The sequence below is a fragment of the Polyergus mexicanus genome, unplaced genomic scaffold, assembly GCF_030449975.1.
Source record: "Polyergus mexicanus isolate NDT 795.1 unplaced genomic scaffold, iyPolMexi1.0 SCAF_22, whole genome shotgun sequence".
NCBI classification, from domain to species: domain Eukaryota; kingdom Metazoa; phylum Arthropoda; class Insecta; order Hymenoptera; family Formicidae; genus Polyergus; species Polyergus mexicanus.
In genome coordinates, this window is record NW_027223342.1 from 772,848 (window position 1) to 790,975 (window position 18,128).

The window sequence follows — 18,128 nt, forward strand, 5'->3', positions numbered from 1 at the left end:
AAGCAACAGATCGGCGAAAGAGGAATCTCATCGATGCAAAAATTGCGCGCGCATTAATACGCGCGACCGATTGAATTATACGATTATCGAACGAAACAGCTGATGCGGCCGAGATGCGATACAATTATTATTACGATGCATCGATTGTCGTGATTTTTCAGGGTGGTTGGTACGAGCGATTCACGTTAGAAACGTAAAGAGAAAGAGAGGAGAGGAAAAAGATCGAAGATTCCACGCGTTAAGAAAAAAAAAGCTCCGGCATCGGTGAAATACTGCCCAGAAAACCGAACGGTCTTCATAAATCCAACGCGTAAATCAGTCTTTATGGAGTCTATCCCTGAAGGGGGCTATTTGGAACACCGCGTGTATACACGGGGTGTCCCGGAGAGATTGGGATCTGCCGCGGAAATGTACTTTTTAACGAAGAAGCGCTCGATCTTTTTTCCACGCGAAAATTCGTTCGGACGTTTATTTGTTCAATACATCGCTGTTTGTTTGTCATATATTCGCTGTATCAAAGCTTTTAATTCGAGAAACCAATTATTAAATCGATCGTATACGCATATATATTGATGAAGTATATAAACTATAGAGATAACTACGTATATAATAAAAGCGTCAGAGATTAAATTGATGAGATATGCCATTGTGATGCGATGGGAAACAACTGGTCTAAAAAAGATCGCTCGCGATGTCGATGCGGGAAACTATCGGCTATATGATTATCGGGATTATGAGATGGAAAATTAATAAAAAAACGCGCACCATTGACGCGAGTGTGCATAGAATAAATCATTTCGCGACCGATAAATATTTCCACCGGCGTTGACCTCGAAAGACAGGCGCGGCTATCGGAGTCACGAATATCGGCCAGTGATTTATCATCGATTAAACGGACGTAATGCAGCATTGTTGCTGGAACCGCGCAGTCAGATAGGCAGATATATGAAGTCGTATCAGGATTTCGCTCGTTCTGGTATTGGGTCGCAATCGGCCGTGTATCTGGGACTCGACGAGCGTGAATGGCTCAGCGAAAGGGAATGCACCAGAACGAGCCACAATGCGCGCATTATTGCCGCAATCGGTTATCCGAGACTAGCTCATCTTTTAAGGACGTTCCTAGAACTGCATACAATACGAATACATTCGGTCGAGGAATATTTTATTACAACGATATTACCGCTCGATTCGGAGAACACGCTATTGAAAACCAAGATCATCTTCTCCGTTCAATTTTCCATAAAATGCAAAACATTACAACTTGTCACGGAATATCGCGAAGTAGATGACATAAGGAAAAATAAAAATAGTTTCGATTATATAATCGATCACAATTCAATTATTTCAACGTTATTTTCGGATAGAAAATTTTTTCTCCGTAAACATTTAAGGAAGACTCGTTATGTCTCATTGTGTCTTCTTCTTTTTTTTTTAACGAAGTATCTCGATAATTGAGATGCAAATTAAATTTGTATTAATATATCGCTCTCTCTTTTTCTCAGCGAACATTTTTAAATAATTGGATTGTTAAATTTTGAATGTTTCTTCGTATTTTATAATAATTTTATGAGGCCATATAGAACAACGATAGAATATTATGTGAAAATTCCGTTTCATAAACAACTTACAATTCTCTCACTCTCTCCCCCCCCCCCTCTCTCTCTCTCTCTCTTTCTTTTAAAGACCGTCGAAGGCCATGGAAATATGTAGACGAATACTTGTTACTCCTCATAATATTACCCTTTGCTCGCAAGCACGTTGCGTTTGAACTTGATATCATGCGGACACAAAGAAGCTTGTCGATGCGAACTATAGTACCGGTATTATGTGCACGATAGAGGGATTCAATGTGACAATCCAAGGGATGTATTCAGCGCGCGTATCAGCCTTAACATCGTCCCGGCACCTCTATATTTTCGCACGTGAATTGAAACGATAACATGAATTCTTAATAGATTATCGTGTATTTAAAAGCTCTCAAATCAAAAATAAGTATTTGTTATATTCATATTTTTAAAGCGCACAATTTGGCTAAACGATTATTATTGCTAAAAAAAAAAAAAAAAAAATGTAATCCACAATTATGTCTTAATTTAAATTCGCCAAGAAAAAAAAGTCGACCAGAAAATATTAAAACGATCCATATTGATATGTTCCATTGATAGTACATTTAATCTCTAATTTGCGCATCTTTATATTTCCTCTTATTAAAAAAAAAAAAAAAAAAAAAAAAAAATCGTGCGCGAGGAAGTCGAAGCGTTAAAGTATCATATAGAGCGCATAGCGTTTTGCAGCGCGACGACCAGTTCTACTCGAGTCGGCGTTTTTTCTTCGAAAAAGCATTTCTAAAAAAAAGCATTTCTCGGTGGGTTTAGAGATCGCTAAGCTTCCTCTCTCGTTTTCAAAGGAACGACTCGTTGAACAAAGCCGGAAGGAGAGAGCGCGGCGTACCAAGCGCACACGTGTATAAATCGACGGTAGCGATACAGAGGGGAAGGATTTGGGGGGATTCGTAAATCTCGACCAGCGATCCCGGGGGAACCATGTCTCAGTCACAGGACGGCTGCTGCAGAAGTTACGGGGTCCTCGCAGAAGCACATACACATGCACAACCGCGATACACGGCACGAACCAACGTTACGTACGTATAAGTATACACGCGTACCGAGAAACCGGTGAAACCGCGTCAATCTCGCATTTAGCTAATGCGACTTTAATCCGTTAATTTAAGGTCGCACCGTTACTCACGGATTTATCGACGAATTCGACGCGCGACGATTTTAACGAACGACCGCGGTAAAAGGGATCTACCCCGTCGATGGTGTCTTGTATGTGATTACCGTCGCGATAAAATGTGGTTCGAAGTCTTGGGTAAATCTTTGCGAGTTTAATCTTCGCATCCTAAGTTATATCTGCACAATATAGGAAAATAATATACAATTTAAATTACAAAATTTTTTATTCATTTGCACAGACATCTCAATATATCTCTTTTAATGATAAATTTAATAATAAATAAGAAATATATACGGTTTAAAAAAACTAAATATATTCAGAGTCGAAAAATTCAATTATCTGTTTCTCAGATATGGATAAAAAATAGCAAAATATATAATAATAGAAATAAGTTTTTGATAAGAACATAAAAAAAGACGCGCGTGAAATAATTAATGAATGATATCGGTTTAAAATTTACACGATTGGAAGATAAAATAAATTGAAAATATAACCTTTTATACATAGTAAACTTTAACATAGGGACATAGAAAACGTACAGAATAAATTACTCTGCAATTTATATTTTACAATAGCGTGAGCCTTCTATATCTAGAAAATCTATTTGTTCGAAAAGCTAGGAAAGAACGAGGAGAAACGTCGATAAACGAGGCTGTCGGTCCGCAGGATTCGCCCAGTTGATTAATTTATGCCCTCGATTTTCGGTGGCGCGCGAATTCCAGGCGCGGATATGGGCTTGTGTTTCTGTCTCCCTCTTTTTTTAGTTACCGTGCCGATGCCGTAACATTTTCGCGCCGGCTGATATCCTATGCAACGGGCCGGGGACATCGGGTCGTCGATTATCGCGCTTTCAGAGAGTCGACAGCCGCCGTTGCCCTTCATTGTGGATTTGACCGAAAAACACGACACATCGCCCGATTCGAAAATCGTAATTATACTCTCCATTTTCTTACTTCTCTTACATTCATTTCATTAATATTATCAGAAAATTGATATAAGTTATCTTCGCGCGCATTAGAAATTTATTTTAATATCGAAATCAATGATTTTCGAATTGTAATGATCGAGATTTTTCAAGATTTTTATAAATTAAAATTTGCATATAAAATAGATAAAAATAAATATTTCTCGTTTAACTTGAAGATACTTTGTAAAATAAATAATCTGTGTATATGCTACATAATACGCGGGGAATATAGATAGAAATTAATAAAATTATTATAAGCCTCGACAAAAGAGTCTTTACGTTTCATCATCGACTCAATAGCATTTTAATTCGTGGGGATTATAAAAATTCCTGCGTTCCAGGTAATGCTGCTAAAATCGGCGACGAAAGCTTGCTTTGCCTCGATGCTTTTTAGTTTTATATCTGGGTTGTTGCGCAACCAAAGCGTTTCTACCACGCCTGCAAGAGTGATGGACCGAAAGACCGATATCGGAAAAACGGAAACTATTTTCCCTGGTTACCCTGTCTAGTAAAATATTATCATTCGATGTATGTATTAACGTTCAGCTCTATATAAATACATTACTTGAATATATTCTCTCGTTACGAATTTAAATTATAAAATTATTATATTTGACGGATGTCAGTCGACGTCTATTCTTAAGTTTGCTATAAAAATATATATGAATGCTTATAGTTTGCTATAGAAATATATATATATATATACACAACAATGATAATATAATAATATTACCACCGTCTTTTTAAATTTTAAATTGAGTCTAATCTATCATTAAATCATTGTCTCATGTGTATTTTGTATTTAAAGCAGTAATAAAATAATCTTGCTTATATATTATATTTGTCGATGTACACAGATATGTGAAAAAATTAACAATTTTTTTTTTATATATTATATGGTTAACTCTTTTATGATTTTTATAGACGATCGTATATCTTTATTATTACGAGTACGAGGAGGACAACTCGGACCGGGATCCTTTAAATAAATATCGATCAATTAACGAAATCTCTTCGAATCCCGCGAACGTTCCCCCATTGCAGCTCTTGGTATTGGGAAACTATCGCGGAAAACTGTTATCGGCGAAAGTCAATTAGCTCCGTGCTGGCTGACCCGAGCACACACAGTGACACAATAATATAATAAAATGTTTATATTATTGCGCACCTGCCGCTTATCGTAGAATAAACCGAAGAGAAGAAGATTGACCAGCGCGTGGGATTCGCTATCGTTGAAGCAGAACTCGATCCAAGTAAACGTATTAGTTGCATTAATTAAGTTTTGATTAACTAGCTTCGATCAAACACTTGATACAGTAATACAATATTAATAGAAAAATATTATTCATTATTAAAAATTGTTAAATATTTTCTCCTTTTCTATAATATTGTATCCAACATTTATAAGCTCAGAAAAAAATTTATTAAAATTGTATAATAAATATTATGGTTTATTGAGAGTCGTATTGTATAATAGAGAAAGAGAGAATACAGTTAGTTAAAAAATTAACGCATTTGATTCTTTAATATGTGGATTTTGAATTTTACATAAACTTTTATTGAATTTATAAGTTGAATTAATCAACAATCAGTGACTCATTATCTTATAAATTATTATGTCATATTGAAGCTAGTTGCAAAATTTAACAAAATATACATGAAGTAAATGTTAATAAATAAAGATATTATCGACTTTCGGAAGCTATAATTCGTTGCAGCCCGTCAAAGTTCTTGACATCCAATCTTGACATTAAGTATTAACTTGGCATATAAAATATTAACTCGATATCGAAGAATCAACGAAGCGTAATATTTTTTCATCTCGCATTTTATCTTCAGCTTACTTGATTTACATGCATAAATAATATGTAAATCTCGTTAAAATAATGGTAATTTTAATCTTGCAACAACGCTCGCCTCCTCTCCATTAATTCCTAAATAGAACAAAGTGTTATTACGGGCGATAATTACGCACGTTACGTTATGTAATTACATTACGCATTGCGGGGCTGTTGCGCATATCGAACGCGATATCGAGTATATAGGAATGACACTCCTGCAAACTGAGACGCTTTAACGAGTTTGTTCATTGCATATGGATGAATTTTGATCAAGGCTATACTGTTGGCAAATGCTAGAAGTTTATTGGAAATTTCATCCCGGCGTATATTTTCACACTAGTACGAGTATATTTTACGGTCTCTTTCTATTCGTCGATAATCAATAGTGATCGTCATTTATGAAAGAAAAAAAAATTTTTTTTTTCTTGTCTAACATACAAGATTTGAAAAGAAACTGAAATCTAAAAAGACGAGAGAGTGGAAACAGTGACGCGATAATCCCCGTAACAGCGTAAAAGAGTGCGTATCGTACCGTACTTCTCCCGTGACAAGATAACGACTGTATAAGATTCTTTCTTCACCCGACTTCGTGTAAACCTTCGACTCTTTTCCTTCCTCTGATCGACGTCTCGCGAAGTAACACCGAGCGCGCTCAAAGTGCAACAAGAAGAAGAAATCGTCAAGTAGTAGTTTCGGCACGAAGTAAGACCGAGTTGGATTTAGTAGACGGAAGGAAGAAAGAAAGGATAAGGCGGAGAAAGGGGGGGAGAGAAAGTTTGCCCTCCGTTCCTGCCACCCTCGGCCAATTTCTTAGCGTAACCTTATCACACCCCTCTCGCGAGATGGGTGCGATGGCGACGTACTTGCGTACGTCTAAAGATGCGCCAACTACGTTTCAAATTTCCGCGGAAAACAACGGTGATACCGCTAAGAGCGGTAACGGCAATAAAAGCAGCATTGGAAAAACTCTCGTTGCCATTGACCTTCGGCCAAGTTTCGTTTACGTTCTTTCGCATTCTCGCGACCCCCTCTTGCGTACTTTTTTTCTGCAACCCTCAATCTTTAGATTATAGTCTTACGTTGTAGTCGAAGGATTGTCGGATATATAATTAAACAATCAATAATTTGACAAAGAGATTTATTGTGCGATTAAATGGCTAAATCACCGCTCTTTGCGAAAAGTATATACAGTTAAAAAGTATAGCTACGATGAAATCGATGAAATGGACGAATTAATGAGATTTGCAAGCGCAAGTAGGTACGATAAACAACTACTCCGTCAATAATCGATACGCGGCATGACCGATTAAAAGACCTGCGCTCTTTAAAGTACAGTGTAGAGCCCGTTTTTCGCCCGGGCACGGCTGTTACGTAAATCGATTGGCGGGGCATTCTTCGACGGGCCGACATACAAGGTCGGTCCGTCATCACTCGAGTTTACACAGAGGCGTGATCCCGTTACTACGGCAAATCGCAGGGTGGCCAAAACGCAGTTGTCGCGTATATCGTTTCACCGATTATATTCTCGTGAGATAGGACAATGGCGTTTCGGTGGCCTTTTAGCGAATGAAAGCTAACACGGTCCTCACCTCCATCCCTATATAGACCGCGAAGGTTTCAGTTTCGAATTCAGCATCGACCCACCGCGATAGACCGGGTTTACAGGACAGTGGTTCTCAAATTATTTGAGACTATATTGTAGAGATGAACGTATTTCTCTGCCATGGCAGATATAAAATATTTCAAAAATTATTTTATTTTTTTTTTTTTTTTAATTCATACGTATTCTACCATATATTTTAATTAATTTATCGAAAGCTAAATTCTAGAGAATGAGATTTATTTTAACATCAAGTTACGCAATAATTCCTGAATTCGAAAAATCACGCAATAATTCTGTAAATAAACTTGCAAATATTTTTTTAGAAAATGCAATAAACTACTCGTAAAAAACAGAGAGATCAGCTATTTCTACGTTATCATATTTATGCATATATGTACATATACATATAACTATGTAGTTTATATGTAATAGACGTAGCTATATGTAGCTGTCTGTTTGCATAGAACTTTGCATTACATGTAATACGTAATGTATTTCCCCTGACGTACAGTCTGTTGCACACGTATGTATATGCATTTTCAATACGCTAACGAATATGTAGAATCCGCGAAATAGCTATTAAATACATTTGAGCAAATTAATCGCTCTAACGATCATTATCGAGTGAGTATGATGAGAAAATTTGGTGTTAATTATTAATTTAGTGTTAATTCTTGAGCTGATATACAGAGCGTTTCGCGTAGGGACGTTCCTCAAAGAGAAAAATTGTTTGAAAATAATTCTTTGAGGATATAATTAAATATAAATATATTAATTAATATGCGCGCACATATATTAAGATACTTACTTGAAAAAAAAAAGTGAAGAAGATTTTTCAAAGAAATTCTTCTTCATTTATTATAAAGCCTTTATTACAAATGTTTTTTTTTTTCACGAATTTCCAATAGACTTTATTTTAATCAAATTTTTATTATTAGTTGCGAATGCAATAACGAATATGATTATTGATGCAGGATGCAAGCTGCAACAGGATGCAATTTCGATATTAATATTGACCGAGTACACATGTACAAACGTATATGTAGTAAATATGTACCGCATTATAAATTATACAATCAATCATCGTGTAGTAGATAGCCAATTTCGAGTTTTATATCGCTATATGAAGCTATCTTACAGACATCAGCGTGTATGATTTTATGCGAGTATGGGAAAAACATGAATAATATACATACACAAGAGCTAATATAGAGTACACATATACGTGTTCAATTTTACCGAGGTTGAATGTCGGGTATAATATTATAAGATTGTACTGATGTATAAATTTCCATCAGAAATAGAAGAATATTGTTCTTGTTTTATATTAGCGTATTTTTTTCTATCATTTTCCAATAAACTTCTCTTTCAAGATATTAATAAATATTTTAAATGTCAAAAACATTGAAAGATAACTGTCTAATGTATGAAGCTGCAAGAATGTAATTAAAGATTGAAAATTGACCTTTCATAACGATAAGCCCTATTTTATTGTATATGTATAATTGCTGCTTTTATAATTAAAATTTAATTTCAGAGTTAATTATACGGAGACGAATCGGAAAATTAAGAAGCCCTCTAAAAGAGGAATCGATTAAAATTCAATGTGATTTGAACGATCGATCAGATACTTTTTTATTGTGTCTGCACATACAATACATTCCATATGGTAACGGAAGATTCTGATTATACGCAATATATACGAACATTCGAAACTCTGGATTGATCAAAGAGTACGAGATAGCGAACGAGATGACGTATCGTGTAGGCAGCATCGCCGGATCTCATTAACGAGAGTAGCCAACGATAACGAGAGCAGACACGGTAATGAGAATAGGCTCGGTAACAAGAGTAACCGCGATAATGAGAATAGTCTGAATCGAGAACAGGCCCTGGAGAATAAATTAAAAAGGGGGAGACGAATAAACGTATTGAAATGTAAATAATCGCGAAGCGCGCGACCGGATATCCTCGAGTTTCATGGGCGATTTCGCGTTTGAAAAACGATGCTTAGAAAAGATTGCAAGCGCTCGGTGACTATGATGAATAAGGCAAGGAGATGAGCTCGAAAATATTAGATAGACTCTATCAATATTTGCGTACGTGAGTGAAAATTTTTTAGCCTGTTATGCGTTTACTCGAAGGCTTATTTGCGTATCGTGCAAATAATATGCGTGTGCGTACAAATCGCGTGTTCGCTTACGGAAGGAAAAAAGATAGAAAGAGAAGGGAATTTAGGGATGAGTCCGAGTCGACTATTTTGATATCTTGTCGCCTGAATTTTGCTTATGTTCATTTATCCTATTATTATTATTATTATTATTATTATTATATTAATTTATAGATCAATCGTTTGTTTAAATCTATCCATATGAAAATATATCTAATTATTTATACTCAATTATAAATATTATTTTTAATTATAATTAGAGATTTATTAATCATTTTTCTTTATTTTTCATCCATACTATCATTTCACGGATGATATTCATAATGCTCCGCAAACGAAGCGAATACGGTGGAAATTTCAAAGGAATTATCATTTTACAAAAATTCGAATATACGATACATAATCAAGAGAGATTTTAATTAACGTTATAAATCTCGTCATAAAATATTTTACAAGTTGATTTTTTTCGAATTCTAGTCTAGTAGAGTATATATATATATATACGATAATATAATACAGAGTATTATGTAACACAGAATAAAACTAATATCCAAAAATTTTCATTGTACTCGGTTACTGAAATCTCTCGTTGTTCTCGTATTTCATCGTAAGATTTATGGCCGTTCTCTCACAATCGAATCTCGCGAACGATGACGAGATTACGATTATTCGCGCTACGAATAACGAGATGAATTAAATGTCGTTAAGAGACGTGAAAAAATATATATCTTTGAAAACCGTTTACGTGACGCGACGCGATGCGTTGCAACGCGAAACACGCGTGTTATCGTGATCGTTTTCGCGACGATAATGCAATTTCACGGTACGCGAGGCCACCATGCGCGTTTCATGTTGTAATTGAGTGCCGCCGGTTATTTTAAAAGGCACCACTCGACACCACCCGCATTCCGTCGGGTTATTCTTCGAAATAACACGTCTCTAAACGTCGCGTGTCCAGCTATCTAAAATCTATGATTTCACCAGGAAACAAAAGTATGAGAATATATTGACCAATTCTGTACGTAGGGCGCGCATTTTTTTTTTCTTTTTACCGATTAAATAAAAGCGCGTATTCGTCCCTAACTTTCGATACAAATCGAATTCCAAATTAAATATATTATATATAAAATATAATAATACGTTAGTTTTGCAAAAAAGCGAATAATTTATAGCAACGGGTGAATTCGCGCAGATATTCCGCGATTCGTAACGTGACATATCATAATTGTGTTTAATACTGGTATTAAACAGAAAGCTATGAATTCTGTCAAAAGTATCGTGAGAAATTGACGTGGATCTTGCTGTCTATTTGGGAAATCAATATTATCGTAGTAGCGCACATTTGTACAAGGTGCCATATATGCTGTGTTTCAAACGGATGAGAGGCTTTCCCCGATTTGGATTAGCGTACCATTAATGCCACGTGTATATTATGTCAGAAAATACCTTACCCTCGATAATGGGTTGACGCGGCTTGTAGGACATGTCTGAAAAGAAAGAAAAGGGGGTTAATATTAGTAAGATTAGTTACAATATATTTATATGTACACGCAGTTAATTACTTAGTAAAAGCGGCTCTTTCTCTTTTTCCCATCACCGTTTATTTATGACATGAAAATTTCACGTCGCGATTTTAGCATTGTAACATTTAAAACGCATCCCGCATTCAGCTGCCGCTCATTATTTTTAAATCAATTTCATAATTCTAATCTCTACGCAATCTATACTTGTAATTAAGCGAAAATAAAGGCAGAGTTTCGTTACTTTCTCGATCGATCAAAATTCTTAATTGCACATGTTGTATCCGTAATTAAACGCCACGCTTTCTACACAATTGCAACTTCGCTGATCTATTATTAAAAAATAATGCGATAGTCGTAAGGCATTCGGTACGTTCCGAAGAAATTCAAACGTGAGCCGGTGAAAATGATATATACATGTATATTGCTGATAGAGTAATCTTATAAAATAATGTTCGCGCAATTCTCGTCACAAAGCTGGCAGAAGGCTTCTACCTTGGCCGTTTAAAACGCAAACTAATTACAATGACACAATTAGCACTGCGCACAAGCTGCGAAAGAGACTGCCGTCCTACGTGGAATTAAGTAATTTATATGAGCGCTTACGTTGCGATAAGATTTATTGCGTTTAACTGATGCAACTTAATTAAGAATTTTAATTTAATTAAAGTTCACTTTAATTAGTGCCCATTCGTACTGGTCGTCCGGAACGTGGCTCTTGTCGCGTAATGAGTCTCGCGAGACGAAATACAATATAAATGTACAAAGTATCTCTCTGTGCAGTTAAAGAAAGCACAAACGCGATACCAATTTCTTAAAAATATAAGCGTTTGACGGAGAAATATGGTATTATTGTTGTTTGCATCTATTTGTATATTCTATGCACGTGTGTATTGGCAAATAGATAAATAGAGTTTAGCGCTACATGTGCCTAAATTGCATTTTCTCTATTTTGTTCCGTTTTTTGATTACATTTAAATCACTTTTCATTTTTCACATTTTATTTTGTCAAATTAAATCAAATAATCTTTTTTTTTTTTTTTTTTTTTTTTTTATACAATAGATAAAAAGAGAACGACATAATGAAAACGAATGACAGGGAAATTCAGATATCCCGCTGCGTTTCCTATGGTAAGTAATTTGTTATTTGTATATTAATTATTTATTAATTGCGTACGTACAATTTAATTTAAATAATTAATCGCGTAATTTGGCTTTTTATTTATATGATTTAGACAAGAGAGAATTAGAGAAAAAGATTTTTGTACGAAAGCTATAATCTTGTAAAATTTTATACTTTCAGATTATAACTTTTATATGAAATTATTAGAGTTATGAATAGTGTTTCTTTCTTTTTTTCAAAATTTATAAAATTATTTTATTAATCGATCTGTTTATTATTATATGCATCGAATATAAAATTCAATGCGTACAATAAATTTTTAAAAATATTAATTACTTTGAGCGTTGCTACAATCTGAATTTTTTATTTCTATGCTACAGATCAATGTAACAACCATCTAACAACCTGAGAGGAGGAGGAGGCCTAGGAGAGGCATCCTGCGCCAGCGGAACAACCCTAGGGTGAGTATTTATTATTTGTATATTAGTTGTTGAAAACCGCGTACGCGCATTATAATTACATCTTTTTATTTGAATAAATTAAAGAAAAAAAAATTAAAAAGAGACTTTTACATAAATTCTATAAAAATTTCTATATGAAGAAAAATCTTTTTATCATCTATAAAGACCTTCTTACAATTACCATTGTATGCGTTAAATATTGTATAAAATATTCCGTATGAAATATTAATTATATTGTAAATGCTGCTATAATTTGAGTTTTATATTTGTATGTTACAGACAACGTAATCTCAAGACCAACAAGTCCGCTGTTGCGCATCAGTGCTGGTGAGTGATGAATTTAATTTTATTTTGAGGTAACGGATTCGTAGATATCGTAGATATAAATATAGATTGTAGATTATAAATAGATCCGTTGCTTTAAAATGGATGGGTTAGAAGAGATATATATTAAATTAATTTTCATCATAATTATGGACTCACCAATCGTTCACGGTTGTTGTCTCCTTTCTCATAATCCGATCCATTTATTTTTCCGTGTCCGATGCTACGAGATGATCGATGATCCATTACACGTGTAACCGGGTCAATCCGACTGGAGATCACTATCAATCGCTATTATCACTCGCGAGCGTCGCGATATTTAAAGTTCGACACGTGATACTTTTCCACATTTCCCGATACGCGTGTAATCGTTGTAAGAAGAAAAAGAAAAATATATATAGACCGATTTGGGATACTTTCTCCCGGCATCGCTCTACATTTCGATCGTGCGATATTACTTTTAACGGAGCACTTGCAACGTACTTAGCGCGTAGCGTAAAGATCCTTCGATCTTTTTTTTTCACGTCTCTCCATTTCTGTCCGATACTTTCTCTTTCTCGGCACTGTCGAAACTCGCGTACACGCGATTACTATTTCGACGATCGACGGAACCGCCATTTTGATATTCGGGATGCTCGCGTAACCCGTACGCGACCTTCGAAATACGCGTCTCGAAGAACGTGAATAATTCACGAGCCAATGGCCGGGATCCCGGGATGTTCGTCGAAGGAGACGTTCGATGGCGATTCGCGCGACGATCGAATAAAGATCGCTAACTTGACGAGACAATTAATCTCGGTATAAGAGCGACGATCTCCCGTCCCGATACGTCGCTCAACACGGCCGAAAATCAACTACGTACTTCACGACGCTCGCAACGACATAAAGCTCGCTTCCCATCCCCCCTCCTACTGGAGACTCGCCGGACGATTCTCGGAATCGGCGGGAGAAGGAGGGGGGATGGGGAGCGAGCTTCAAATCGTCGCGAGCGTCACGCAATATGTAGGCTGTGTTCCGAAATTCATCGCTAGTATTGAAAATCTGTAACATGCATAATATGAACTAGAGATTTCAAGTAATGGCGGTGAATTTTAGAACACGACCATAGTTGATTTCTCGATATATTCCAGTTACAAAACTTTGAGAGAAAATTTCGAGTTTATGCTTTTAGATTGTCTCAAGCGTATTTAATTATATAAAGACTGAAATAAAAATTATGGCATAATTTACTCACCAATTTACGTATCTGTTGCATATATGTATATCTGTTGTTTCGTCGATGCCGATTTCTATTTGTTTCAAAATTTTATGAAGATTCTTTACGTCTTTAATCACACGGATAAATCGCGTAATACATGCTTGATTACGTTTGCACGCGCGAATTTATATGATTTAATATTACACTTTCGAAGCGTGTTTATTTTTACATACGTGTATTCGAAGAAATGCGAAGAAAAAGGTTAGTGATTTTTGAAGCACCGCGAAAAAATCATTAGTAATAATATTTCATTTTTGATATTTTTTGATATTCGTGACTAATTATGCTTCATTTGATTGATGTAATAATAATTAGTAACTACTTGTCAATCAAATGAAGCATAATTAGTCACAAATATCAAAAAAATATCAAAAATGAAATATTATTACTAATTATTTTTTCGCGGTGCTCCAAAAATCACTAACCTTTTTTTTCGCATTTCTTCGAATACACTTATATAAAAATAAACACGCTTCGAAAGTGTAATATTAAATCATATAAATTCGCGCGTGCAAACGTAATGAAGCAGGTTAGGTTTACGCGATTTATCCGTGTGAGTAAAGACGTAAAGAATCTTCATATTCAATTTTGAAAGAAATACAAATCGGCATCGACGAAACAACAGATATACATATATGCAACAGATACGTAAATTGGTGAGTAAATTATGCCATAATTTTTATTTCAGTCTCTATAATTAAATGCGCTTGAGACAATCTAAAAGCAAAAACCCGAAATTTTCTCTCAAAGTTTTGTAACCGGAATATGTCGAAAAATCAACTATGGTCGTGTTCCAAAATTCACCGCCAGTACCGGAAATCTCTAGGTCATATTATGCATGTTACAGATTTTCAGTACTAGCGATGAATTTCGGAACACAGTCTACATTGCGTGACGCTCGCGACGATTTGAAGCTCGCTCCCCATCCCCCCTCCTTCTCCCACCGATTCCGAGAATCGCCCGGCCAGCCTTCGCGTTTCGTTACCAGGAATCGCGAATTTCGAGATAAGCGTATCCGTGAAAAAAAACTGTCTTTATATATTGTATATTACGTATATTCTCGCGTCGAAATAAAATAGCAGAAATAAACATATAATGTTTTAATCTTTTTTCCTCGATTACCGAAAACGAGAGCGGATATATTATAATAAAGTATCGGAATAAATTAACGATATTAATGAATAAAGTAATTGAATGAAGTAAATGTTTCTTTTTTTTAATATAATAGTAATTAGTATAAATACTTATATCAATCGATGACGAATATAAATCGATATCTTTAACGGTAGACGAGATGTAAGCGAATAATGTATCTGACGCAAATAATTTCGGCAAAAGCGTCGCGATTTCGGCTCGATTTATCGCTTTAATAATCGTAAGCTTATTAATTTTAACAATCTAATGCGTCAATCCTTCAAAGTTTTGTAACCGGAATATGTCGAAAAATCAACTATGGTCGTGTTCTAAAATTCACCGCCAGTACCGGAAATCTCTAGGTCATATTATGCATGTTACAGATTTTCAGTACTAGCGATGAATTTCGGAACACAGTCTACATTGCGTGACGCTCGCGACGATTTGAAGCTCGCTCCCCATCCCCCCTCCTTCTCCCGCCGATTCCGAGAATCGTCCGGCGAGCCTTCGCGTTTCGTTACCAGGAATCGCGAATTTCGCGATAAGCGTATCCGTGAAAAAAAACTGTCTTTATATATTGTATATTACGTATATTCTCGCGTCGAAATAAAATAGAAGGAATAATGTGCTTTAAGAGATAGACTCATTAGACGCGAATGACCCAGGAAAAGACGTCGCCATTTTCGCCAGCTTAATCCCTTTAATAATCGTCAGCTTATTAATTTTAAAATTTTAATGCGTCAATCCTTGTAGCGGAGACCATGTAGAACAATGTCTTTCTTGAATAATATCGATATCTTTAACGGTAGACGAGATGTAAGCGAATAATGTATCTGACGCAAATAATTTCGGCAAAAGCGTCGCGATTTCGGCTCGATTTATCGCTTTAATAATCGTAAGCTTATTAATTTTAAAATTCTAATGCATCAATCCTTGTAGCGGAGATCATATAGAACAATGTCTTTTTTGAATAATATCGATATCTTTAACGGTAATCGAAATCAAAGCGAATAATATAACTGACGCAAATAATTTCGGCAAAAGCGTCGCGATTTCGGCTCGATTTATCGCTTTAATAATCGTAAGCTTATTAATTTTAAAATTCTAATGCATCAATCCTTGTAGCGGAGATCATATAGAACAATGTCTTTTTTGAATAATATCGATATCTTTAACGGTAATCGAAATCAAAGCGAATAATATAACTGACGCAAATAATTTCGGCAAAAGCGTCGCGATTTCGGCTCGATTTATCGCTTTAATAATCGTAAGCTTATTAATTTTAAAATTCTAATGCATCAATCCTTGTAGCGGAGATCATATAGAACAATGTCTTTTTTGAATAATATCGATATCTTTAACGGTAATCGAAATCAAAGCGAATAATATAACTGACGCAAATAATTTCGGCAAAAGCGTCGCGATTTCGGCTCGATTTATCGCTTTAATAATCGTAAGCTTATTAATTTTAACAATCTAATGCGTCAATCCTTCAAAGTTTTGTAACCGGAATATGTCGAAAAATCAACTATGGTCGTGTTCTAAAATTCACCGCCAGTACCGGAAATCTCTAGGTCATATTATGCATGTTACAGATTTTCAGTACTAGCGATGAATTTCGGAACACAGTCTACATTGCGTGACGCTCGCGACGATTTGAAGCTCGCTCCCCATCCCCCCTCCTTCTCCCGCCGATTCCGAGAATCGTCCGGCGAGCCTTCGCGTTTCGTTACCAGGAATCGCGAATTTCGCGATAAGCGTATCCGTGAAAAAAAACTGTCTTTATATATTGTATATTACGTATATTCTCGCGTCGAAATAAAATAGAAGGAATAATGTGCTTTAAGAGATAGACTCATTAGACGCGAATGACCCAGGAAAAGACGTCGCCATTTTCGCCAGCTTAATCCCTTTAATAATCGTCAGCTTATTAATTTTAAAATTTTAATGCGTCAATCCTTGTAGCGGAGACCATGTAGAACAATGTCTTTTTTGAATAATATCGATATCTTTAACGGTAATCGAAATCAAAGCGAATAATATAACTGACGCAAATAATTTCGGCAAAAGCGTCGCGATTTCGGCTCGATTTATCGCTTTAATAATCGTAAGCTTATTAATTTTAAAATTCTAATGCATCAATCCTTGTAGCGGAGATCATATAGAACAATGTCTTTCTTGAATAATATCGATATCTTTAACGGTAGACGAGATGTAAGCGAATAATGTATCTGACGCAAATAATTTCGGCAAAAGCGTCGCGATTTCGGCTCGCTTAATCTCTTTAATAATCGTCAGCTTATTAATTTTAACAATCTAATGCTTCAATCCTCCAAAGTTTTGTAACCGGAATATGTCGAAAAATCAACTATGGTCGTGTTCCAAAATTCACCGCCAGTACCGGAAATCTCTAGGTCATATTATGCATGTTACAGATTTTCAGTACTAGCGATGAATTTCGGAACACAGTCTACATTGCGTGACGCTCGCGACGATTTGAAGCTCGCTCCCCATCCCCCCTCCTTCACCCGCCGATTCCGAGAATCGCCCGGCGAGCCTTCGCGTTTCGTTACCAGGAATCGCGAATTTCGAGATAAGCGTATCCGTAAAAAAAGCTGTTTTATATATTGTATATTACGTATATCCTCGCGTCGAACTCTAAAATAGCAGAAATAAACATATAATGTTTTAATCTTTTTTCCTCGATTACAGTTATATTTATTTACGACTTTATATACGGCTGCTCCGCCTTTAATGAACACATCTTAGAAAAAGATAGTAAAATATTGATTGTGCAATTTCAATAGCACACGATACATAAAATAATTAAGTTCCGAACGACGCGTTATATCTCCTTTCTCTATATTAGATCGTAATATCAGAACAAAGTTATTATTTCAAAATTTTTTGATCATTGTTGATTAAACGTGTGTAGAATAGAACGATTACGAATTAGACAGAATGTAACTAGACTGTCATTCGATATTTATT

General features: G+C 35.5%; 1 protein-coding gene across 10 annotated transcripts in view; it reads right to left on the reverse strand.

Annotated features, from left to right (window-relative positions):
- The window catches only part of LOC138942425 (agrin), a 443,133-nt gene that overhangs the window by 242,639 nt on the left and 182,366 nt on the right, over positions 1 to 18,128 (reverse strand). For 8 of the 10 annotated variants that reach the window (XM_070312651.1, XM_070312644.1, XM_070312650.1 and 5 more), the window contains one exon: positions 10,764 to 10,804. The exons of 1 other annotated variant lie outside the window; for it this stretch is intronic. In XM_070312651.1, coding sequence (XP_070168752.1) covers positions 10,764 to 10,804 — 41 coding nt within the window. Of the gene's footprint in view, positions 1 to 10,763; positions 10,805 to 12,904; positions 13,639 to 18,128 lie in introns of those variants that run through there. One more of the 10 variants, XM_070312654.1, reaches the window with a different exon arrangement.